This window comes from Centroberyx affinis, unplaced genomic scaffold (genome assembly GCF_046629955.1).
Source record: "Centroberyx affinis isolate AG114_WGS23_722 - 3 ecotype Tasmania unplaced genomic scaffold, CSIRO-AGI_Caff_v1 ptg000935l_1, whole genome shotgun sequence".
NCBI lineage: Eukaryota > Metazoa > Chordata > Actinopteri > Beryciformes > Berycidae > Centroberyx > Centroberyx affinis.
In genome coordinates this window covers 90974-117236 of record NW_027279512.1, presented here as the reverse complement: position 1 = coordinate 117236, position 26263 = coordinate 90974, and the positions used below count along the sequence as shown (strand labels likewise).

At 42.4% G+C, this 26263-nt stretch overlaps 1 protein-coding gene across 1 annotated transcript in view; it reads right to left on the bottom strand.

The window, feature by feature from the left end:
* Positions 1–397: 397 nt before the first annotated feature.
* pde1a (phosphodiesterase 1A, calmodulin-dependent) overlaps positions 398–26263 on the bottom strand; it is a 37330-nt gene continuing 11464 nt past the window's right edge. The window contains 15 exon segments of the mRNA XM_071521850.1: positions 398–439; positions 553–755; positions 1031–1153; positions 1156–1214; positions 2150–2270; positions 3521–3602; positions 3709–3829; positions 12319–12420; positions 13086–13211; positions 14877–14977; positions 16619–16759; positions 17378–17494; positions 20250–20316; positions 22136–22318; positions 22440–22553. Of these exon segments, the coding sequence (XP_071377951.1) occupies positions 398–439; positions 553–755; positions 1031–1153; positions 1156–1214; positions 2150–2270; positions 3521–3602; positions 3709–3829; positions 12319–12420; positions 13086–13211; positions 14877–14977; positions 16619–16759; positions 17378–17494; positions 20250–20316; positions 22136–22318; positions 22440–22553 (1702 nt within the window).

Genomic DNA, 26263 nt, shown 5'->3' with positions numbered 1-26263 from the left:
TTCCAACAATTACATTTACATTGCTGCACTGCTCAGTGTCAAATGACAAACATGACAAGAACTTTTTTGACTGAATCATTACTGATGAATGCACCATGAAGCTAGAAAGAAGCTGTTGTTCAGCTATTATGAATCCTGCAGTCTGATCACCAGTCTGAATCTGATTGTCTGATCTGATTCAATGAGATGTGAAGTTTCCATGGCTGTCTAAACCAGTTGTAAACATAAGGTCCAGGGGCCCTCAGAGGTCTTTCCAGTGAACACTGGTTATCTGTAGTTGAGACAGCATTGAAGTCGGTGCTGAAGAGTTTAAAACAGAAGAGACTGAAGCCTCGGCTTGTTGTGGCGTGTTGCCACACTGAGCTGCCGTAACACGTAGCTGTGGTGCGGAGCGTTTTCAGGCGTTTTCAGGCACGTCATCTTCCTCCTCCTTTTCCTCCTCTGGCCCCTTCCCTACAAGAGTTACCATGACAACAGGTGAGTTAATCGAGAAGCTCCAGGTAAGTACAAATTTAAGAGCAAATATAAATAAAGGTCGAAGGTCAGGTTCACACCATTCCAGGTCAGGTGATCTGGAGGAACACATTCAGGTGACCTGTCATCAGGCAGGGAGGCAGCAGAGCGATGTGATTGGTCAGGGGCTTGTCCATCAGGGATACTATGGCTGGGCAAGGCATCTGATTGGATGTCTGTGTTGACATTAGACTCCACCTCCTCCTGTCTCTCTGGGGACTCTTGGTCCTTAATGGCCAACTCTGTGTGCATGCACATACACACCCACACACGGGCATACATGCACACGCACATGCGCCCAGACACACACACACACACACACACACGCACACACACAGACACACACACACACACAGAAACACATCAAATCAGACCGATCTAACCATGGATGAGAAAAAGATACATCAGCCCGTCAGAAACTCAGTCATCTGTGTGTGTGTGTGTGTGTGTGCGCGTGTGTGTGAGTGCGCGTGTGTGTGAGTGCACGTGTGTGTGTGTGTGTGTGTGTGCAAGCAACCTTGCACAGAAAGCTCCTTCCAGCGGTCCTTGTTGCTGCCAATGATGTCAGAGAGGCGGAGCCTCAGAGCCGGCAGGTTGATGGACGTTAGAGAGAAGTCCGTCTGCCCATCATCACTGTTCCATGACGACCACTACTGTGTCTCTGCACTGACTCCACGGTAACTGAGCCACTTCCCGTTAGACTAGAGAGGAGAGCAATATGGATAAGTTCTGTTTTTTCTGTATTTATTTCATCTATTTTCAGCATACAGAATGTGCTTAAATATACCATTGCCAATCTGTTCCATTTTCTTTCATTAACTGAAATGCACTTTTAATTAATATAAGCCTCTGTGTGTTATACTTAGTTTGTATTGTACAGCCACAGGGTAATGAAACAGAGCCTATGGCTAATGGAGAGCTTATGAACCAGACTTGAACAAATATGTTCTCCTACACTCAGGAGCAGCTGATTCAGCTCCAGTCTACCGACCGATCTGCCTGCTTGATGGAGGGAATGCAAAGGAGGGGAAGTATCTCCCTTTGATACAATGGTGGAGAAAGTATTTCTCTCCAGAAGTCTCCAGTTGTTTTTGAATGATCCCAAGAGGTTTGGCAAAACTCATTTCAAAATATCTTCCATGTAAAAACTGTCACAATTAACATTAAAGGGATAGAAATGTAAAAAAAAATTGCAAAAACTCAAACCTCTCAGGAATTGTCCTTTTAAGTTTTTAAATGTGCTTACATGGTGCTCAGGAACTCCTGGACTGACTTTCCAACTCTGATCAGAAGATCATAGTTTTAGGGGTGTTGAATACACATACAGGTAAAGTGATGGTCATGTCAAAGTGGGGAAAATGGATTACAGTAATAGGCAATGAGGTGAATGGGTGTATATGATGGAAATGTCTGTGTATGGCCAGGCAGAGCCACCCTCGAGCCATATCAACACTTGTCGACTCACATAATAATTGTCACTGAAAAATCAACATTACAATAGTAGTAGTATGAGAAGCAGCAGTAGTAATAGTTGCAATAGTAGCAGCAGTAGTGGTAGAAATGCTGATAGTAGCAGTAGCAATAATGACAGTAGCTGTAGTAGTACTTGTAGTAGTAGTAGTAGTAGTTGTAGTACCTAGACCTCCTGTTTCCGGTCTCTCTGGCCTTCCTCTCCTCTTCTATCAAAGGACCAATCACCTTCTGCGTTGTGTCAACAAGAACAGTGAAGGTCGGTTCCACTATAAAGTCTATAAAACCTACAGACGGACGGACGGACAGGCAGACGGACAGGCAGATGGACAGACAGACAGGCAGACAGACAGGCGGACGGATGGACAGACAGACAGGCGGACAGACAGACAGGCAGACGGACAGACAGACAGGCAGACAGACGGACAGACAGACAGAATGGGGAGAAGAGAGATGAGGGAGGGAGAAGAAACAAAGGTCATATAACGGATAAACTTTAATTAATGTTGTATTACTGTTTTCTACACATAATAAACATATAGATCTTCCAATACCTTCATAGTCATAACCAGTTCTTCACATGACCACCAGGTGTCACTGTTGACCCAATGTCAATAAACTGCTTCTCTCATGCAATGGGTTGGTCAGAAGTCTTATACTGTTACCACATGGTAGATATTACCTATCTGTGATTGGCTGATGGTAGTTTCCACCTATCTGTGATTGGTTGATGTGAATGGCTGATGGTAGTCCCTACCTATGTGTGATAGGTTGATTGATTGATTGATTTTATTCGATAAATTAAAATACAATTTACAAATGTACATACAGTGCTAAAATTAATCAGGATATCACAATAAAGTCACATGACTTATTTCCATTGCGGTCCTGAGGTCTAGGCTAGGAGGCAGGCAGGGAAAGGGAGTGACATGTATATGCTACTAATTTCCTATTTTTACACTAAAACACCTAAATAGAAACATCAATATTATACAATCATGAAAATAATAAAAATCCAAACGTTCAGAAACCAGTCCAAACTCTCCTAGAAAAGATGTTTCACTATACTAACTTATTCAGCATCCATTTTTTTCAGTTGTTTTTTAAAACTATTCAGAGAATGGGCATATTTAATTTAATTAATAATTAATTTCAGATTTTATTTCACTCCTCCCCCCCTGTGTAGAGAAATGTAATTCTCCCTACTTTGCTTTTTAGATTGGGTTGTTTCAAGTTAGATACACTAGCCCTCGTATTCAGGCCATGAGAGTCTTGAACATACTGAAAATACCCGGTAAAATAATTTGGACATAGACCTTGGAAAATCTTATAGACCATAATAAGTTTTAACTGTTGAATTCTACCTTCAACAGAGAGCCAATTCAACTCTTTAAAATGGTTTGGGCTAATGTGCGTTCTTGGACTGAGATGAAGGATGACCCTCATTAGTTTGTTCTGAGCTTTTTGAAGCTTATCATTATGTGATTGGTTAATGGTAGTCCTTACCTGCCTATGATTGGTTAATGGTTGTCCTTACCTATCTGCGACTGGGCAATCATGGTGGCTTTGCGGTCGCAGAGTGGAGAGAAAGGAAGGCCTAGCTCAACCTCTTTATCTCCCTGGAAACAAGACAATCACCACAAAAACATGGGCAGGGTATGTGTATTTTGTGTTTGTGTGTGTTTGTGTGTGAGTGTGTGTGTGCGAGTGTGTATGTGTATATACCTGTCTAAAAAACTCCTCCATCAGACTGTGTGTCCAGCGGTAGTGCAGTGGCCAGGCTTTGGCTGGATGACTGATGTCTGCAGCATGAAGCATCAAAGACAACACCTTCACTTTATCTAGCCTGGGGGTTGGGGGGGGGGAGAGAGAGAGGGAGAGCGAGAGGGAGAGAGGGAGAGAGACAGACAGACAGAGAAATTGGAAATTGGAAATTGGAGTATCACTGTTTCTCAGGGTGGACATGCACTGCTTTAGATCTCCAAGTTTCCTTTGAAAATATTCAACAGGCTTATCTTTCAACAGTGCATGTTTAGATGTCAAATGGCACCTCCAATGTGCTTCATGCTCTCATTGCTGAGAATTTCACAGCACAAAACACACTGTAGCCTTGGTGCTTCATCTGCCCCGGTGTAAGTAAATCCCAGAGTGAGATAATTTGGATCATACCGCCTAGTTGTTCTCCAAGGCTTGCTTGCACTAGCAGTGGTGTCTGTGTCGTCCTCAGTGGCGCTGGCCACTGTATCGTCCTTCACATTCATTGTATGACAGCTGACATTACTCCTGTTGGCGTCTGGTGCTTTCAGCCTTGACAAAATACATGATTTTTGGTGAAGTGTGCACTTTTACCAGTAGAAACTGCAGGCAAATGTGGTGGTTTCTGAATTTAGTGAGATGAATGAGGGCATACGTCATTCGCGAAGGTAGAGCCAACCACGTGGGCAGAAATGTAGGGTGATTTTATTACAATTTTAAAATGGAAAATATGAAAACATCTGGTCATCTGGTGTACCACCAGGGGGCACACCACGTACCACCGGTAGTACGTGTATCACAGTTTGAGAACCACTGTTCTAGACCCCTCATAGTAGAAGATAATTCACCAAAGGAAATCCTATCAGTCAGTTTTAAATCATTCTGCAGTGCGTTTTATGTATGTTAATAGAGAGAACTGAGTTTTTTATCCAGCTCTGTTCGAACATCTGTAGAACGTTCCAGGGGGCATAAACCATAATGTCAAAGGTTTCTGGACATGTAAGTACACAGTTAAGATGGAAGCCTCCCAATGATGGACACACCACAAAAGTTCTGAGTGTGCTCAAAATAATCTTCATTGAGGAGGTAATGGGCGCTTAAGACTACGTAACTTACAAGTGGATGTTTAGAATTGAATGACAATAATAGTATAGTGTACAGTGTCTACTGTTCAGACCCGAGAATGCCAAATTGAGATCTCCTTACATTATAACCCTCTGAATACAGACCAGCAATAAACAAGAAGCCCATAAATTGACTTCTTTGTGAATTCATTCTATACTTTATATCTATCAAATTGAAGGAGTTATGGAGTCAGTTACACTTTGCATTCGTACAGTATGTCTCTGCCTTTCCAACACGGTCTCATGGCAGTTCGTGAAATAGTCCCGAAAATTTAATCTATTGATTCGTGTACATAGACACAATTTTGCCATGTTCTTCGTGAAATGAACACGACCTAAAAAATTTGCCTCCACCACAGCCTGAATTACGTTCCTCCACCACGAATTTGAAAACGTAAGTTTTGGCAAATAAAACTACTTGTGTTAAGGTTAGAGAAATGGTTTGGTCATGGTTAAATGAGAAAAACATTCGTAAAAAATTTAAATGTGGCTTACGGTTGAAATGTACTTTAAACACACTGGGAATCGAACCCCGGTTGTCGGCATTGAAGGCAAACGTATACGCCCATCGGCCACCCCACCCACAACTTCCTTACTGGCCACCGTTTCATTTCAATGTCACACTACTTCCTGAGTCCTGACTGACAGAAACAAAAGCGTGTTGCAGGCACAAAATATACTTCCAATTGAAATACATTAGTTTGAAAGTCATGCTGAGTGTCACGAAAAAAAATTGAAAAATCGTGTCCATGTACACGAATCAATAGATTAAATTTCGTGACTATTTCACGAACTGCTGTGAGACCGGGTTGGCCTTTCAGTAAGACATCCTATTTGTCATGCTTTACGGAGGTTGTTCAATGAAGAAATCAAGAATATGGCACTGTCTAAAAACATGACTGTAACATTCCTAACCCAGTAACCTAATCCAGTAACCTCCTTCTCCCAGCCCCAGTCTGTCTTCCACATCAGAGGATAGGTTCAACACTGTCTCTGGTGGTGGGCAACACCAGCACACCCCAAGGAACCGTACTGTCACCATTCCTGTTCACCCTCTACACCTCGGACTTCCACTTCAACTCTGCATCGTGCCACCTACAGAAGTTCTCTGACGCTGGTAGAGAGCTTTGTACCTCCAGCTCAACATCACGAAGACCAAGGAGCTGGTGGTGGACTTCAGAAGGAACAGGAAGCCCCCAAACCCCGTCACCATCCAGGGGGAGGAGGTGGAGATGGTGAACTCCTATCGGTTCCTAGGAGTGCAGCTCAACAAAAACAGGACCGGTCGGACACTGAGGCTCTACAGGAAAGGACAGAGCAGCTGTTCTTCCTGAGGAGACTCAGGTCCTTCAACGTGTGCAACAGGCTGCTGCAGATGTTCTACCAGTCTGTAGCAGCCAGTCTCTTCTTCTGTGGTGTGCTGGGAGGCGGCATCAAGGCAGTAGAAGCCAACAGACTGAACAAGCTGGTGAGGAAGGCCAGCTCTGTTGTTGGACTCAAACTGGACAGTCTGGAGGCAGTGGCAGAGATGAGGATGAGGGGAAAGATAAACTCTATCCTGGGTCCCCCCCCCCCCCCCCCCCCCCCCCCCCACACACACACACACACACACACACACACACACACACACACACACACACACACACACAATGACTTGCCCCCCAGATACAACTTGGTCCCTGGACCATCTCCCAGACCCTAACCCTCCACCCAACCTGCACAATCAATCACTTGGACCCTGGATCTCTAACTGGCACTAATAACTCTAATAATAACTCTTGACTCTTGACTATTGCACAGGGACACTATGTACCTCGGGAATATATCCATGGAACTATCCGAATTGCATTATTTGCATTTATTTGCATTATTTGCACTATTTCTATTGTCTCTATTGTTGTATATTATGTTCACTACCTTCATTCTATGTTAGTTGCTATTTCCTGTATTTCTTTATTACCTGTACTTGACATACTTATATGTTATTGTATTGTCTGGTATTGTCTGTCAATTGCTGCTGTGGCACCTGAATTTAACCCTAAATTCAGGTGCCACCCTAACCCTTTCCTCAAGGGGATCAATAAAGTGCTATCTTATCTTAATACATAAAACACTCCAGGGTTCTACAGTGCGAGCAAAATGCTTGCATTTACTCCTAGTTTTTAAAAATGTTTGTTGAATTTAGGGGCACCATTGCGAGCATAAGTATGCAGCAATTAACCAATGTCACTATTAGCTATTAGCTTTAAAACGCCACGGTTTCGTAACTAAGCATTTTAGAAGCTGTGGTATCTCCGCATGAGACTCTGAGCTCTTGAATGCAGCCTCACGTTCACACCAGACTGCGCCTGGCAAAACTTCTCACCAGAGCGAATCACTGTTTGTTTGTGTGGAGGCTACATTAGCTAACAGAAAGGAGACAACATCTAGCTTTTTATCCACCAGAAAGTGCCTTAAATCAGCAGTGTGCACATCTAACTTGCTAAGACTCTTGAGCAAGACAAGGTGATCAAAGTAAATTGAAACAGGTTGAACTTGGCGGCAAGTTGCTCACTGAAATCTAAAGCTGGCAGGGGATTAAATATAAATCATTGAAGTAGTGGTGTGAGTTGGACTTTCAGTGCAACATAAGCCAACGTCAGTAAAGCAGAAACGGGAGTATTGTAGTGCCCATCATTACTTTATATACTTTACATTTTATAAAAGCTCACCAACATGGCTGTAATCTAGTCCAAACACAGTAGAAGTATTCCAGCGTTTCTTCTCAGCAGTGTGTCTTCCATTCGCGGGGCTGAATCAGCTGTTTGGTGCCATTATTTACAGTACTTTCAGTTTGCATCTGTATCAGGCGGGGTGTAAAAGCCTAATCTATTGCACTAACTCTAATCCGTTTTTTGTCTTCAAAAGGCAGCTACTGTATTATTATTTCACTTTCAAATGCCAACTATTGTGAATTCTAAAAGGCAACTTCTGGTTCTGCAACTGGCAGAACCAGAAGAAATGTTGTGGAAAATACAATAAAACCTGTAATTATAAAATTCTCATTTGATTTTCCCTGGCATAATAATTGTAAAACCGTGAAACCGTGATTTTTCCTCACACTACAATCGTACCATCAAAAGCTTAAACTGCTGCCACCTGTGGCCTGAAGAGTCTTTGCTCTGTGCAGTGATTGGGCCGATAGCAGACTCCATGAAGAGTAACCTGGCTGCTAGAGTTTGAACAGCAGACAGACAGACACAGACATTCAGAACCAGTTTGTGCTCCTAGACTTTGCTGTGTGCTTTTGTTTGGAGCAACAGCTCCCTGGCAGAAAGTTTAGAGAGTTAATAACAGAGTTATTATGGTTGGTGATTTTAATATTCACATCGATAACGTCTCTTGCAGCTTTGCTGCTGATTTTCTTAATGTCACTGAGTCTTTTAATTTTATTCAACACGTGTCTGGTCCCACACACATCAGGGGTCATACCCTGGACCTTGTTTTTACACTTGGTTTAAATATTGATTGTATTTGCTCCTGAGGAGCTACATGTTACTGACCATGAATGTGTTTTGTTCAACCTGTCTTTTAATTTAGATTCCCTGCCCAGTAAACGTGTAAGTTGCTCCATAAATCGCCTCTCAGCTGAGAAGTTCTCTGCAGCTTTTGACCCAAGAGCCGTTGTTATCTTCTCACACTGACGTTACTAGTCTGGTCCACTCCTTTAATACACAGTGCTCCGCCATTTTGGATAAAGTGGCTCCTAGTAAAATGAGACTTGTTCCCTCTGTAAATTCATCCCCCTGGTTAAATGACGATATTCGTTGTTGCCGGCGTAAATGTCGGAGGGCAGAGCGACTGTGGAAATCTATCAAGCTTCATGTTCATCGTCTCTATTACAAAGACCTTATAACTGACTTTAACAACATGGTTAAAGATGCGAGGGCTTCTTACTTTGCTAACCTAATTTCCTCCAGTAAACGCAACCCTAAAGTCCTGTTTGACACCATAAACAACATTGTCACTCCTGCACCTCCTGATGTGCCTGTCATTTCAAATAAGGATTGCAATAACTTTCTCTCTTTCTTTGTTGATAAGATTAGAGATGTTAGGGCTAGCATCATCCCCCCTTCTACTCCCTTTTTTGCTTATCCAACTTGGCTGTCAATTTTAGACTGCTTCTCTCCTATTTCCCTGCAAGACCTCATTGATCTGGTGGGCAGTATGAAACCTTCCTCAAGCCCTGTATATGTTTTACCTATTTCCTTGCTTAATGATGTACTTGGGTCTATCGATCCATGTCTGGTCGCTATTATAAATGGCTCCCTGCAATCTGGTTGTGTCCCAGCTTTAAACATGCAGTTGTTCAGCCTCTCCTTAAGAAAACGAATCTTGATCCATCCCTTCCCAAAAACTATAGGCCTATATTGAAATTGCCTTTTATCTCAAAAATTTTAGAGAAAGTTGTTGCCAAACAACTCACTGCTGTCTTGAATGCACACAACATTTTAGATAAATTCCAATCTGGTTTTCGTCAGAAGCATTCCACTGAAACAGCACTTCTCAGAGTCTCCAATGATATAATGATGTCCTCTGATGTGGGTGAATGTTCTGTTTCGGTGCTGCTGGATCTTGGCGCAGCTTTTGACACTGTAGATCACAGCATCCTGACTGAAAGGCTTAGGCAGTGGGTGGGTGTCTCTGGGAGCGCCCTGGACTGGTTTTTCTGTGTCGCTTGGTCCCTACATGTCTGAAACTGCTGCTCTTTCCTGTGGTGTGCCTCAGGGTTCTGTCTTGGGTCCTATATTATTTCCTTTGTATATGCTTCCCTTAGGTCATATTATCAGCCAATCTAAAGGTATTTCTTATCACTGTTACACTGATGATATCCAGCTGTATGTCTCTTTTAAGCCTGATGACACTGACAAACTGACTGTTTTGCATGATTGTCTGACTGCCATTAAGGGCTGGATGGCGAACAACTTCTTACAGCTGAACACTGATAAGACTGAGGTCCTTATCATTGCTTCGGATAGCATAGCTTCCAAGGTTGCTCAGTGTATTGGGTCCCTTTCTTCAGCTGTACAGTCTAATCTTAGAAATCTCGGTGTTATATTTGATCAGTCTATGTACTTTGATCAGCATATAAAATCATTGACCCGTACATGCCTCTTCCATTTAAGAAACATTGCCAAACTCAGGTCAGTTGTTTCACAACCCGAGCTAGAGATGATCATTCACGCTTTTATATCATCCCGGCTAGACTACTGCAATTCCCTTTTCACCTGCCTCAGCAAGTCGTCTCTGGACCGTCTACAAATGGTCCAGAATCCTGCTGCAAGGCTGTTGACCAGGTCCAGCAGGATGACTCACATCACACCCATCTTAGCTTCATTACATTGGCTTCCCATCAAGTTCAGGATTCATTTTAAGGTTCTTGTTTTCACATATAGAGCCCTGCATGGTCAGGCACCTGTATACATTTCTGCTCCATCCTTATATCACCAGTAGGTCAATTAGGTCCTCTGACCAGGGCGTACTGGCTGTCCCTGAAAACAAAAGGTGATCGTGCCTTTGAAGTTGTGGCTCCGACACTGTGGAACGCTCTTCCTATAGACATTCGATCTGAGGTCTCTGTTGATGCCTTTAAAAAGCAGCTTAAGACTCATTTATTCAAACTGGCCTTTGTTTCGCCTCATGCTGTCTAGTGTTTGTATTTTGTGTGTTATGTTTTATTGTTTGTTTCTTTTTAATGTATTTATGATCTTATTTTTATTTTTTTATCAATTTTACTCTTGTGAAGCACTTTGTGACCTTGCTCTGTGAAAGGTGCTATACTAAATAAACTTTTACTTACTTACTTACTTACTTACTTACTTACCGTAGAACCCTGCACTCATCTCTCTTTCCATTAAAGAACCTGAAAAATACAGATCCTGGAAACTTAAACAAAAGCTTAATTAAAATTACGTTTAAGTTGTCAGCATGCAAATGTAAAATATCCCCATAATCAAATACAGACATGTCTGTGGATTGTAAGATGGTTTTCCTGTTGTTGAAAGGAAAGCATTTAATTTGTACAATCATATTCAACTGATTGTACAAATATGTAAAAACATGTTTTAGACATTTTGCAAATATATTGAAAACTAATGCAAAAATATCTCATTTAAATAAGCATTCAACTCTCTGAGTCAGTACTTTGTAGAAACACCTTTGGCAGCAACTACTGCTTTGAGTCTTCTGAGAAACGTGTATCAGCTGGCACATTTGGATTTTGGGGTTTTCCCCATTCTTCCTTGAGTGTCTATGAAATAGTTATCAAGCTATCAAGTCGTTCCACATTGTTGTCGTGAAGCCATTCCAGTGTTGGTGTGTCTGAATGCTGAGGGTCTTGCTCCAACAGTTCCAAGCTCTCTACAATTTGCCTGAATTTGTCTTCATTCATTGTTCCCTCCATCTCCCAGTCCCTGCTTCTATAGTGTCATTTGTTTTAATAGTGTAATTTGCTCTACATGACATAGGATGATATTTGTGATTTGAATGACAGTATTCCATCTTTGTGTGGTAAAATATTATGGTAAATATCAATATTCTTTTTTGCATTTTGTATTGCTTGCAGGCCTTTCAGGGAGGGCCTGCCCAAATTTCCTGTTTGTTTCCTTCATAAGAATTAATTGTTTTTCAACAAATGCTAATCAACATTGGAAACTAAATGTGTCTGTTGTATATCAGCTTGCTAGTATACATCTGTAATATAATGCAAGGGAACATACAATCAACAATAATACAACAGATTAATGTAGTGATAGAAGGGTAGCCTGATGTTTAGACTGAACCTCCATCTGGTTCCACGCCATTATTCAGCTGAGATTTCCTCCTCGTTAGCCGTTTTCTGTGTGGGGGGGTTGATTTCCCCCCCGAACCAATCACTAGTGACTGACGTATCGACCTTCATCAAGAATGTCAGTCATTTTTGACAAAACAATTGTCTTTGCAAAGACAATCTGTTGGTTAAGGAGGTGATTTCAACAAAGCTATTCTGCTGAAATAGCAATGAAAACGGTTCAAACATTAGTCCTGCCCACAAAGGCTCTGATTGGCTCGATTGGTTCTCAGAGTGAGAACAAGCCGCTGACTAGAGCAACAGCAGACTCTTTGAATCGCTCGACAAAATCTGAAAAGTGGAGGACGAAACCGGGCTAATAAAAGGGATCAATCTTGATTGATGCTGAAAACATAAACTGAATAGAGACACAGAATTAGAAATATATCCTACACCACATATAGAGGAGGTAACCCATTTGTAATCAACCATACGCTATATTTGCTTCATTAAACTACTGATAATCAGATGGGAGTATAATAGTCAGCTGATGTTGCAGTAGCAAGGTTAGATAATGCTCATTATCTTATACTAGAGTGAGAGACCTAGGGTTAGGATCAGGGTCAGGGGTTAAAGGTCAGGACTGACCCGTGTGTCTGTGTCAAGGCGTTCCTCATGGTCTTGATCTGCTGGAAGTGACAGGACATGTCAGTTGACATCACCATCTCTATCACCAAGCCCCTCAGCTCCCTGCAATACACACAATCAATAACTAATCAATAATTAATGTTCATTGACATCACCATCTCTATCAACAGAGCCTTCAGCAAATAATCAATAAACAATATACACAAATACAAATCTATGATCAACAGTATCTGTCCACATCACCATCTTTATGAAGAGTCCTCAGCTCCCTAAAAATATATTATTAATAATAATACTAATAAACCCCAACTCTAATAATAATAAACACCAACTCTAATAATAATAAACCCCAACTCTAACAATAATAATAATAAAACCCAATTCTAAGAATAATAATTAACCCCAACTCTAATAATGATAATTAACCCCAACTCTAATAATTATAATAAACCACAGAGTTTTCCACATTTTTCATAATGTACCAATCTCACATTGTCTTTGCTCCTGCTGCTGTTTTGTGAATCCTGCTAATGCTGCTTCTTTTCTTTCTTCACATTTTTCATTCACACATTTCTACTTAACATGAGTATGTTTGTATAACCCCATTTCTCTATATTCTTATTTATATCCTATTCTTGCTTGCTGCTGCAATGTTGCAATTTCCACACATGAATCAATACAGCTAATCTAATCTAATCTAATCTAATCTGTGTGTGTGTGTGTGTGTGTGTGTGTGTGTGTGTGTGTGTGTGTGTGTGTGTGTGGACCTCCAATCGTCCTTGTTCAGGTTGGTCAGGATGTTCATGTCTTCCTCTGCCATCAGCCTGTAGGCGGCGCTAACATGATGGTTCTCCAGCACCGACCTGTCATTGTACAGAATCGCCACCTCCGACCTGACAGACAGGGGAGAGAACCAATCAGACACTGGCATTCCCACAGAGGCTGGTTACATTCCAAATATGACCTCCCTTCCTTAGTGGGTGTTTTAATCACTTTGCTTTGACCCTTGAGTGTGTATTGGAGACAGTGACAAAATTTTAAACAATCGTCATGATAGCAAAAACTAGGAAAATAAGACCCAAAAAAATCAAAATAATCAGAATTATCCATTAAGTTTCCTAAGATGAGATCCAAACTCCACTGGGACCTAGAGCTGATGATCAATACCAACAACTCCAAGACCATTCTTGTTCTTCTGAATAACATTCCTCTTGTTCTCCTTATTTTCCTTGTGAAGAACATTATTACCATGTTTTCTTGAAGAGAATTCACTTTTCAAGGGCATGACAACAAAATCATTACAGTTAAAGATGGATTGAAATCTCACCAGCTGGTTAGAATCAGTTGTTTTCTCCCAGAGCGATTTTTATGGAATCTATCTTTATTTGTCTGTTGTTTTTAATATTACAGTCCAAGTGTAAAATAAATGTTTAATTTTTGTAGCCTAAATTATTTTATTTCTGTTCGCAAGGAGGTTAATGTTAACCCTTTTCCCCTAATCCAGCAAGTTGTTTATGTGCTTATCCACTCTGTACTGTCATCCAACTCTATAAACTATAAACGTTAGAAAAGAGAACAAATCAGATTTCTTTGTGAGAGAGATCAATTACAGACGGGACAGGCTGGACTTGGATTTGTATTCTAAATTACTGTGGGTTGTGCCATGAGCAGGTTTGGATAGGTTACTTTAAAAAAAAGTATTCCATTAGAGTTAGGGTTAGTCAGTATTTTAATCTAATGGATTACCCAAGATCAGTAAGGTATTCTGATTACTTTCCATTACTTTTGGAATACTTTGTCATATTTGAGATAGAAAGGTACTGTAAAACATTCAAGGAGCTGGAATGTACATCTTTGTTTATGGTAATTATACCAGTGTGTAACATATATTTTGATGTTGATGACGAATATACATATATTGATGTTTAAAAATGCTACAAGCATTACCTTTAAGTTTTGGACATGATGCATAATTTTGTTTTGTTATATTCTCCACTCCCCAGAGTTTTAGGTCCATTCAAAGCTGTGTGTGAATTCTCCAAACTTCAGGAACAGAACAGACGTTTGGCCCAAAGTGACGCACTGCTGGACCAACAACTACGACGACTTAACAAAGAGTCCCAAAGTAAGGTTGAATCATCTGGGCAGAATTAGATTAGTCTTATTAATAGATGTGTAGTGCATATTGATTGTATGACTCATTAAGGATGATTGTGATTATCTCCTTTGTTTTATTGATCTGTGATCGCCATTGATTTGACCAGGCTCCAGGCGAGTCTGGTAACGCACGCATAACTCTCTCTCTCTCTATACCAACTAATTACTTGATCGCCCTGCTAACCTCCGTTATTAGACACGATCCCAAATTCTCTTCTATCCAACTTATTGACTCAGTTTACTAACTCAGGAAAAGCCGTCAGAGCCCCCGGTTTATGACCCTTTGTTCTCCCCCCGCCCCCCACTACACACACACACACACAGACACAGACACACACACACACACACACATACACACTCACACACACTCTCCCACTCTCACACACACACACACACCATACCTGGTCTGGATGTGGAAGTTGTTGGTGGTTCCTGTGTGTTCGAAGTCATGGATTGCTGCAGCAAAAACCATGGCCAGAATCTCCAGCTCACTCAACCAATGCTGTTCTCACACACACACACACACACACACACAGTACTGTTAGATGTGTTACCTTCAGTCCAGTGTGTAACATAGTAGTACGTTGTGATCCATTTTCCTCTTTTTGGAACTTGTTGTTTTGACAAAAGCCCACTCAGTGAACCACAGGTTTTCAAAGCCTGTTTGATGGGATTTTGTTCCCTGTTTTTGGACTCCATGTCTGTGGACGCTGTCTTCGCCTGGTGGTGTCAGGGCCGGATTACTCCCAGCTTGTGTTCCAGTGAATGGTGTGAATCACAAAGGAGATATCGGTCTGTGTGGGTGGGTTTTCTGTAAACCTCGATGCCAGTTTTGTTAAGGCTGGGATATGCTTCTTCAGAAGTTCTTCTGAGAACCGGCAGAAACAAACTTCTGAAGCTCTGAACCTGAACCAGCTGCCTCTGCTGTCTCCCTCCAGGAGGTAAAAGCTCGGTTGTTCTGAGGAGAAGCTACAGGCAGAAATTTGCGGCTCCCTCCGTTCCCAGCCCCCTTCACATTTCATTACATCTGGCCAATCGCTGCAGAGGGGGGCGGCGTGTTCGGACTTTTCTGTTTTGGAGAGTCACATTTTCTAACTCTTTATTTGCAGCCTGGCAGTATTCAACTTCTTTAAAAACAATAGGTATTCCTAGCTACGCTGGGAATACCTATTGTTGTTTCAGATTCTTATTATAATTCTTCCCCCATTGTAAATGGCTCTAGCTCAGAGTCTGATTTGTCAAAAGTTTTCAAATTTGGCACACCCATGGCAAACTGCGTTAAGCAGGTCTCCAATCGGTTTTGTAACATTTCGGCCACAGGGGGCGCTATAACATGCAATGAAACTTAAGTGGTCCTCCTGGCCGCCCTGTTTGACCTACACACTTGAAACTTGGTATATAGCTATCATTTGGTCTGCTGAACAAATTTAAAATTAGATTAGTAGATTTTCCGCCGTCTTGGAAATTTTGAAAAACCTTTGACAATCTTCTCCTCCTGAACCGTAAGTCCAAATGACACCAAATTTGATATGTGTGGTCCATGGACATGCCCGAACAAAAATATTATTTTTTTTTGAATGATCGGATAAAAAATGGCGGAGTTATTAGCCCATCAGATTTAAACAAAATTCAACCTATCAGAAGTCCACTTCACAGTGACCTATGACCTTGAAACTCAGTGGGCACATCGCTGACTGCACCCTTAGGGACTGCACCAAGTTTGGTGTTGATAGCCCAAGGAACTGCACTGGGCGGTCGCTGCACTGTACTGGGCGGTGGCTGTGAATACCTGTCGAGGCTGCTTGCAGCTTTAATTCATATACTGACTTAGCATTAGCCTCTCCACCACTGACAATATTTAAAAGTAAACTTAAATCTAATTTGTTGTCATTCCTTACATAATAAGACTGTATTTTTTATTTCTGTCCATTGTATCTTACATTGACACTTTGTAGTTGTTAAGTAACATTGTCTAATCTTGTTTTACTGTTTAAACAGGTGTGTATAAGAATAAAATAGAATAGATGTTTAAAATCATGCTTACCAACACTGCACACATATTTCTTTTATAGCATGTGGTCATTAACTGTTCTCTAAATAAATGCGTAGTGTGTGTGTGTGTGTGTGTGTGTGTGTGTGTTACCATCAGTCCGGTGTGCAGCATCAGGAAGTGGGCGGTCTGAGTGACATCAGCAGCGTGGGTCAGGTTGTGGTATGGATTCCTGTGTTTGCTGTAACCCGACTCCAGAGCCTCAACAAACTGGACCAGCGCCTGGACTGGGACCTGAACACAGAACTACAAGTACTACAAGTACTACAAGTACTATAAGTACTACAAGTGGTACAATACACCAGGACCTTCAGAGGAGAGGAGAGAGGAGGAGAAGAGGACAGGAGAGGAGAGAGAAGGAGATGAGAGAGGAGAGGAGAAGAGGAGAGAGGAGGAGAGGAGGAGAGGAAAGGAGGAGGAGAGGAGAAGAGAGGAGAGGAGAGGAAGGAAGGGAGGAGAGAGGAGAGAGAAGGGGAGAGGAGAGGAAGGGAGGAGAGGACACGAGAGAGGAGGAGAGGAGGAGAGGAGAGGAGAGGGGAGAGGAGGAGGAGGAGAGAGGAGAGGAGGAGAGGAGGAGAGGAGGAGAGACAGAGAGAGGAGAGAGGAGAGGAGGAGGAGGAGAGAGAGAAAGAGGGAGAGGAGAGGAGAGGAGAGAGGGAGAAGGAGAGACTAGACTGACAGTGAACCAGCTGTCTTCTACATGGATTGAACATAAAGCTTCTTTTAAACTTGTTAGTTTTAATGTTCGGTTAAATTAAAACATTTGACAAAATCAGTCAAAATCAATCACTTTTTCGTTGAGGTTTAGCTCCGCCCACCCTGAACCAGTTAATGACATTAAGCTCCACCCACCCTGAACCTGTTGATGAGGTCATAGCGAGTCAGCAGGTCATAGACCAGGAACTTGAGGGCGTGGTCTCCAGTGGCCTCATGGAAGGAAAACACATCAAACGACCACTGGTCAACTTCCTGGAAAACAATCATCATCATCATCATCATCATCATCATCATCACAATATCACCATCATCATCATCATCACCACCATCACCATCATCATAACCATCATCATTATCATCATCATCACCATCAGCCAAAATGTCAGTGGCTAGCAGGGGGGAGGAGGGCCGAGAAGCTGAATCACATGGACACACAAAAACCACACCTGAAGACACAGAGAGTCACACCTGAGACACAGAGAGAGTCACCCTGAAGACACAGAGAGTCACACCTGAAGACACAGAGAGTCACACCTGAAGACACATAGAGTCACACCTGAAGACACAGAGAGTCACACCTGAAGACACAGAGAGAATCACACCTGAAGACACAGAGAGTCACACCTGAAGACAGACAGAGTCACACCTGAAGACAACAGAGTCACACCTGAAGACAGACAGAGTCACACCTGAAGACACACAGAGTCACACCTGAAGACACAGAGGGAGTCACACCTGAAGACACACAGAGTCACACCTGAAGACACAGAGAGTCACACCTGAAGACACACAGAGTCATACCTGAAGAGGAGTCAACCTGAAGACACAGAGAGTCACACCTGAAGACACATAGAGTCACACCTGAAGACACAGAGAGTCACACCTGAAGACACAGAGAGTCACACCTGAAGACACATAGAGTCACACCTGAAGACACAGAGAGTCACACCTGAAGACAGTCACACCTGAAGACACAGAGAGAGTCACACCTGAAGACACAGAGAGTCACACCTGAAGACAGTCACACCTGAAGACAGACAGAGTCACACCTGAAGACACACAGAGTCACACCTGAAGACACAGAGTCACACCTGAAGACACAGAGGGAGTCACACCTGAAGACACACAGAGTCACACCTGAAGACACACAGAGTCATACCTGAAGAGACTCACACCTGAAGACACAGAGAGTCACACCTGAAGACACATAGAGTCACACCTGAAGACACAGAGAGAGTCACACCTGAAGACACAGAGAGTCACACCTGAAGACACAGAGAGTCACACCTGAAGACACTCACACCTGAAGACAGACAGAGTCACACCTGAAGACACACAGAGTCACACCTGAAGACAGACAGAGTCACACCTGAAGACACACAGAGTCACACCTGAAGACACAGAGGGAGTCACACCTGAAGACACACAGAGTCACACCTGAAGACACACAGAGTCACACCTGAAGACACACAGAGTCATACCTGAAGAGAGTCACACCTGAAGACAGACAGAGTCACACCTGAAGACACACAGTCACACCTGAAGACACACAGTCACACCTAAAGACAGTCACAGCTGAAGACACACAGTCACACCTAAAGACAGTCACACCTGAAGACACACAGTCACACCTGAAGACACAGAGAGTCACACCTAAAGACACAGAGAGTCACACGAGAGTCACACCTGAAGACAGTCACACCTGAAGACAGACAGAGTCACACCTGAAGACACACAGTCACACCTGAAGACAGTCACACCTGAAGACACACAGTCACACCTGAAGACACACAGAGTCACACCTGAAGACAGTCACACCTGAAGACACACAGTCACACCTGAAGACAGTCACACCTGAAGACACACAGTCACACCTGAAGACAGTCACACCTGAAGACACACAGTCACACCTGAAGACAGTCACACCTGAAGACACAGAGTCACACCTGAAGACACACAGTCACACCTGAAGACAGTCACACCTGAAGACACACAGTCACACCTGAAGACAGTCACACCTGAAGACACACAGTCACACCTGAAGACACACAGTCACACCTAAAGACAGTCACACCTGAAGACAGACAGAGTCACACCTGAAGACACAGAGTCACACCTGAAGACACACAGTCACACCTAAAGACAGTCACACCTGAAGACACACAGTCACACCTAAAGACAGTCACACCTGAAGACAGTTACACCTGAAGACACACAGTCACACCTAAAGACAGTCACACCTGAAGACACACAGTCACACCTAAAGACAGTCACACCTGAAGACACGCAGTCACACCTGAAGACACAGAGAGTCACACCTAAAGACACAGAGAGTCACACCTGAAGACAGTCACACCTGAAGACAGACAGAGTCACACCTGAAGACACACAGTCACACCTGAAGACAGTCACACCTGAAGACACACAGTCACACCTGAAGACACAGAGTCACACCTGAAGACAGTCACACCTGAAGACACACAGTCACACCTGAAGACACACAGTCACACCTGAAGACAGTCACACCTGAAGACACACAGTCACACCTGAAGACAGTCACACCTGAAGACACAGAGTCACACCTGAAGACACACAGTCACACCTGAAGACACAGAGTCACACCTGAAGACACACAGTCACACCTGAAGACAGTCACACCTGAAGACACACAGTCACACCTGAAGACAGTCACACCTGAAGACACACAGTCACACCTGAAGACAGTCACACCTGAAGACAGTCACACCTGAAGACACAGAGTCACACCTGAAGACACACAGTCACACCTGAAGACACAGATGCCTGAACAAGCTGTTGGTTCTTGTACACACTGTTGGACTCATGTCCAAAATGTATGTGTGTCCCAGAGGGAGATTAGATTGAGAAGGAGAAGTCTCACGGAGAATGAAGAAGAATGAAGAAGACCGAAGGAAACTGAAGAAGATTGAAGGAGACTGAAGAGCTGTAAAAGAAACGTTTGATGTAAAGTCACTTGAGATGTTCATACCTTCAGAGCCATCAGCGCCGCGGGGGGGAAGGTCAGACCCGCCATGTTGGACGTCCGTCTGTACATCCTGATTACACACACACAGACACACACACACACACACACACACACACACACACACACACACACAGACACACACACACACACACACACACACAGAGTAAATAGGGAACAGTAAATCATGTCGAGATCTAGATACCTACATGCATATAAAAAATACACACACACACCAATATACAGAGGTAAAAACAGACAGACAGACAGACAGACAGACAGACAGACAGACAGATTCCTAACCCTCCTCCACAGTTTGTGAGCAGGATGGAGTTTTGGTTGCTATGGTAACCATGTTCTACACACGCCGTATGACAGGCAGATATTTTCTGATTTCATGCGTCATTAAGCTGCAGCAGCTGAACAGATATCATTACATCAACCAGCCTCATTTAGGCACTAATGATATTGGACCTCATCATTTTCTATAAGATCAACATTTCAGCTGAAATGATATCATTACATCGGCCAGGCTGTCTTACACACTAACAACATTAGACTATATTAGTCCTCATAATTCTATATACTGTACATACCGGCCAAACTCAGCTGGAAGTTTTCAGATACTTATGGTAAAGGAATCTAAGGTGAATAAGATGATTTAGACATTCCAAGTCTCCACTGAAACCACTAAGTGACTTTTTAAAGCATTACACCATGTAAGAAGGCAGAAACACTTCTGTGTCTCTATTACAGACTGAAATACAAACATATAAAATGTGTACAAGAGGAAAGAACTCAAAGGGTTGAAACAGTATAGAAAAAAATTAGCTCCTTTCCTTCCAAATACACATAATAGTAATGAAGTAATGGCACGCTTTGTCAAAAGATAAAAAAAAAAATGACACATTTTGAGAGGAAACAACACTTGTGACATGCATCCAATGTGTTTCAAACAACCAGGCAGTGCAAAAGGACTGAATACATGCCACCAATATATGTAAAGAAAAGCACAGGCTCCCTGACATCTAGGCTACATCAAGCACAAAGATACACATGGACAAATAAAAAACATATATACCAGATACAAATTTATAGAAAACAGGAGAGATCTAGCTCTGCTCTTAGGCATTTTGGTGCAACAGTATTTAAATAATATATCCAGTGAAGAAGCAGTCTGTTATATTGTTACTTATTGTGTTTGTTTCCTTCTTTTGTTTTTATTTTCCTCTGTGTGTGTTGTAAAGCACTTTGGATCAACCGTGTTGTGTGTAAAGTGCTATATAAATAGGTTAAATAAGTTGAGTTGAGTTGAGTTGTTGTAGTCTGCACCTCTTTGTTAGGTGCAACCTTCTCTAGAAACATATTATTGACAGAATGGTAATGGGTAGATTCCTTAAAATTCCTAACTTATTAAAAATTATTGGACTGCATTAAACTAACTGAAAGCAAGGACTGTAAGCAAAGCTCATATTTATTTGTTTCTTTATTATACACTGCACAATCACGTTTAGAAAAATTATGTGAATAATTTTTAACCCGGATGAGTTTCAGCTCTTGGAGAATACATCGGCAGTTTGGCTTGTGTTTGGTTTCAGGAAAGTTCTGGGCTTTGTTGCCTGAGGCTAATCTAACTTAACTAACCACTTAACTAAGGTGGGCTAATCTAACTTAACCAGCCACTTAACTACAGTGCACACTCCCGCACTACAAAACGCATGTTGATAATGAACGAACCTTTGTAGGATCAGACTTAAAAACAGTCTTTACTTCTTTACTTCTTTATTGGGAAACGAGGCCCAAGAGAGTTTCCAGCTTTTTACCACAAGTAGCAAATATGCAGAGGGGAAACGTATTTTCTTTCTTTTCTGTCTGTCTCTTTCAATCTTTACCTCTCTACAAATATTCCAGCTTGCACTGCGTGGACGATGCTCCTGAACCTTGGCTTCTCCTCAGGACGGCGCTTGGCCATGCCCATCCTCCTACTGAAGGTACATGCCAGCCAATCACGTACTTCGTTGGGCACGGACTCCGCCTGCAAGTCGCTAAGCTCATCCTCAGTGTCCAATAGACGCCTGGAGGGTGGGAACAAAGAGCTGTCAGTCACAGCATGGACAAGCAATAACAACGATTTTTTTTCAGCACATCCATCCATCCATCTATCCATCTATCTATATATCCATCTAACCATCTTACCTGGTCTCGTCTATGTAAACGGCTTCCAGGACGGATGCAGCGAGCTCCAGGTTCCTGCGGAGTTCCTCCAGGTCCACCAGACCCTGGTCCATCTGGGCCAGTGCATTCCTCAGCCTGGACAATACAAGTACACACAGTACACAGATGTACACAGTAGACTACACATTAGAAGACAGATTAAAAGACACAGTAGAAGACTACAAAACATCCAGTGTTCCAAGATTGTGATACAATACACCAAACAACAGCAGGCAGAAATCCTCCAGGCAGATTTCATGCAACTGTTGACTGAGTTTATGCAACAGAGAAGCAAGTACTTAAGACTGGGATGTATGAACTGGCAGCTAAGCCAATCAGATGGCCAATCATGTGGCATGTGAACGGATATAAAACACGTGTGTCTTGTTTACATTGGAGTGAAACTGTGAGAGATCACTGAACAACAAGTGCAGCGGGAAATCTACAAACAAACCGGCAAATATAAGTAGTTTCCACATGAGCCGGGGCATGTGCAGATAAATTAGGGGATGTCGGAATTTTTGGCAAGCTATTTGTACATTTACCACATTGCTGGTAAATGTACAAACTGACCAGTCCATGTGTACATGTACCACACTGTTGGGTAATGTACAAATTGACTAGTACGTTTGTAGACTGACCGATTTTCCCCATAAACCGTAACATATACACAACTACTCTTGTTTTAGAATTTCTTAATCTCATTGAATAATTCAATCTTGTTTATTCTGTAACAGATCAAACACATTCAAAAGGTCATATGACTTAGTGCTAATAGCTGGTCTCAGCTCTAGTAATGGGGAAACAATAGATTTCTGGATGTCCATAACACTACTGAGACCTGCCAAAATCATACTTAAGATATTTAAGTCAGTCACTTAAACAGCAAAGCCCACCAAGTGCCCCCTCCATGTAGTTTGACAGTTAGTCCTAATGTTTAACTAACCCTAATAAACAGAAACTGAGCCTAGATCTCTGGAATCCAAGGGAATTATTGGATGTGTCAGAATTGTTTACTACTTAATGTGGGCAAATGAACAACAGTACTATTTGGCCTCATAATATGATCAAAATGAACTTGGCATTCGTGGCTATCAGCTAATATAAAGCCAGCTGCCAGACACTTGTCTATTATCTATGGTGGTGCACACAGATGGAGATATCTGGGCTACATAATCCACAGTAAACATGAAGCTTTTATTTGGTTTCTGTTTTATCCTTATTTCATTGTATTGTATGCAATTGAGTGTTTTCATATCAGTGCACACATTCTGTTATGCTCATGTTGTTAGGGTTAGGGTTAGCATCTGTGGCTTTTCTGTCTTTGTTAGAACAGCAGTTCATTTCAAAGTAGGTTTGACACCATTAAGTTTGTATTTAAAAAAACAAACAAGGAAAAACTTTTCACCATGCTACTTTAATGTCAGACTACTCTTTATAGTTCTGCTTCCTTCGTATAACCCCCAGTTTCTCAAAAACTAGTTGAAGTTTTGACGGAGCGCTGGTAAACGTCATCAGTTAACAGACTCCATCAGCCAATGAAATTTGTATAGACTGCTTCAAAAGGATTTGGGACAACAACACAACCTCAACACCAACTTATCTATGACTGTGATGCCAAATGTCCCATGTGAACACTGCTTTCAAGGCAGCGTGTCCACTAGGAACCTCTATCCAGTGCTGGTTTCTTTTTCTTCTCATTTCCTTTGGAAAGTAGGTGCTGCTGCATGTTCCTGACAGCTTTTGAGCTTAGCATGGTTTTTAGAAGTAAGAATATGTGGTAAACCTTCATTTTACAGGTCCCTAACAACATATGAACTATTCAAATATGTTAACAAAAAAAACCTTTTCACAATAACATGGCTGCGTTATTTGATCTTAAATGATGTTATTGTCTAACTGGACTAACTTACCATTTAGTTATTGTGCTGTTAATTACTAACAATGTATGAACTGTTCATTAACAAAAAAATCATTATGCAACAACATATTTGCATTAATATGTATTTACATGGTACCGGACCTGTAATATGAAGTCGGTGTAATTGGACAATAATTCATACAATGTGACCAAGTTTATTTTCTTTATTGGCATTTAAATGGGACATTTAAACAGGACAGCAGCTGACATTCCATACAGACCAGTTTAAAGTAAATTACTTAATTTATTTTAAATATTGTCGATTTGAAATAAAGTTAGATTCAGAAAGTCCTACTTCCTTCACATTCATCAGAGTTTAAAAAAATCAACGGCATTCCACCTCTTGCAGCAGGCCAAGCAGGTTGGACTGAACTGAACTGAACTGTAGAAAATAGATTTTACAGGTCCGGTACCAAGTGAATACATATGAACGCAAATATGTTGTTAATGAACAGTTCATATGTTGTTAGTAATTAACAGCGCAATAACTAAATGGTAAGTTAGTCCAGTTAGACAATAACATCATTTTAGACCAAATAACACAGCCACGTTACTGTGTAAAAGTTGTTTTTGTTAATGTCTAATTAGGAATAGTTCAGTAGGGTTAGGGTTAGTAACCCTAGGGTTAGTAACCCTAACCCTAACCCTTAGACCTGGAAAATGAAGGCCGTCACACTTTAAACAGGTATTAAGAAGAGCCACACCCAGCGCTTACTACAAAGCCTCTGTTTAACACTACTTGTTAAAACAGAGACACCCCCCACAGGGGGACAGAGGTCAGGGCCTGGCGCTCGGAGGGCTTCATTGTGTTGCTCAATGACACTTCAGCAGGTTGGGGGTTGAACCGGAGTTCTCTGGTTGAAGGATGGTCTCTTGTCTGTGTCAAAAGTTGCCAATGAAAGACCAGCCTGACTATAACAACCACACAATTCCTGTTGCCTAGCGACACCAAGCACTCTGTTGCACCAAGGACACACACACACACACACACACACACACAGTCAGATAAACAAAATACCATCAAGCTGCAGAGGGTTAAACAGACAACACTGATTGCTCTCCCTGTATCCATCTTCTCTCAGATAGACAGATAGCATTCTCACATTGGGGGTAAGACACTAGGAGAGTAAGGTGTGTGTGTGTGTGTGTGTGTGTGCGTGTGTGTGTGTGTGTTACAGACAGCAGTGTATAACTGTGTGAGAGAGAGAATCGTGGGAGGTTGTGTGTGAGAGTGTAGGGTAAAGAGAGAGACAGAGATAGACATGGAGAGAGAGAGAGTCCAGGTGTGTGTAGGAGGTGTGAGTGCCACTTCATCATCATTCCTGTACTTCAGACTGAGAGCCTGCTCTGTGTGTGTGTGTGTGTGTGTGTGTGTGTGTGTGTGTGTGTGTGTGTGTGTGTCTGTACTTCATATGAGAGGCTACAACTGCAGAGAGGGCCATCTGGGATACATGCACAGGCCATGCACACACACACACACACACAGACAAACACACAAATACTATGTACAGATTCTACTGAAAGCAGTGAACCCATCTGGGTCGCTATATGTTTGCGTGTCCTCGCCGATGTTCACTCTGAGGAACCTGAAGCCGCTCACTCTCTCTGCTGCGGCCCGTCGATGTGGAGAGGGGCGTGTCCTCCCCCAGCTGCTCCTGTAGTCCACTATCAGCTATTTAGTCTCCCTGACGTTGAGGTGGAGGTTGTTTTCCTGACACGTGTTGTCAAGGTTCCTGCCTCGTCTCTGTAGGCTAGGGTTAGGGTCCAGGATCCAGCTGCACAGTGTCTTTCTGAAACATGTGAGGACTGTGGTCTGACGCAGGGAGAGATTGAAAATGTCTGTGAAAACATCAGCTAGCTGGTCTGCACAGACCTTGAGGCCGCG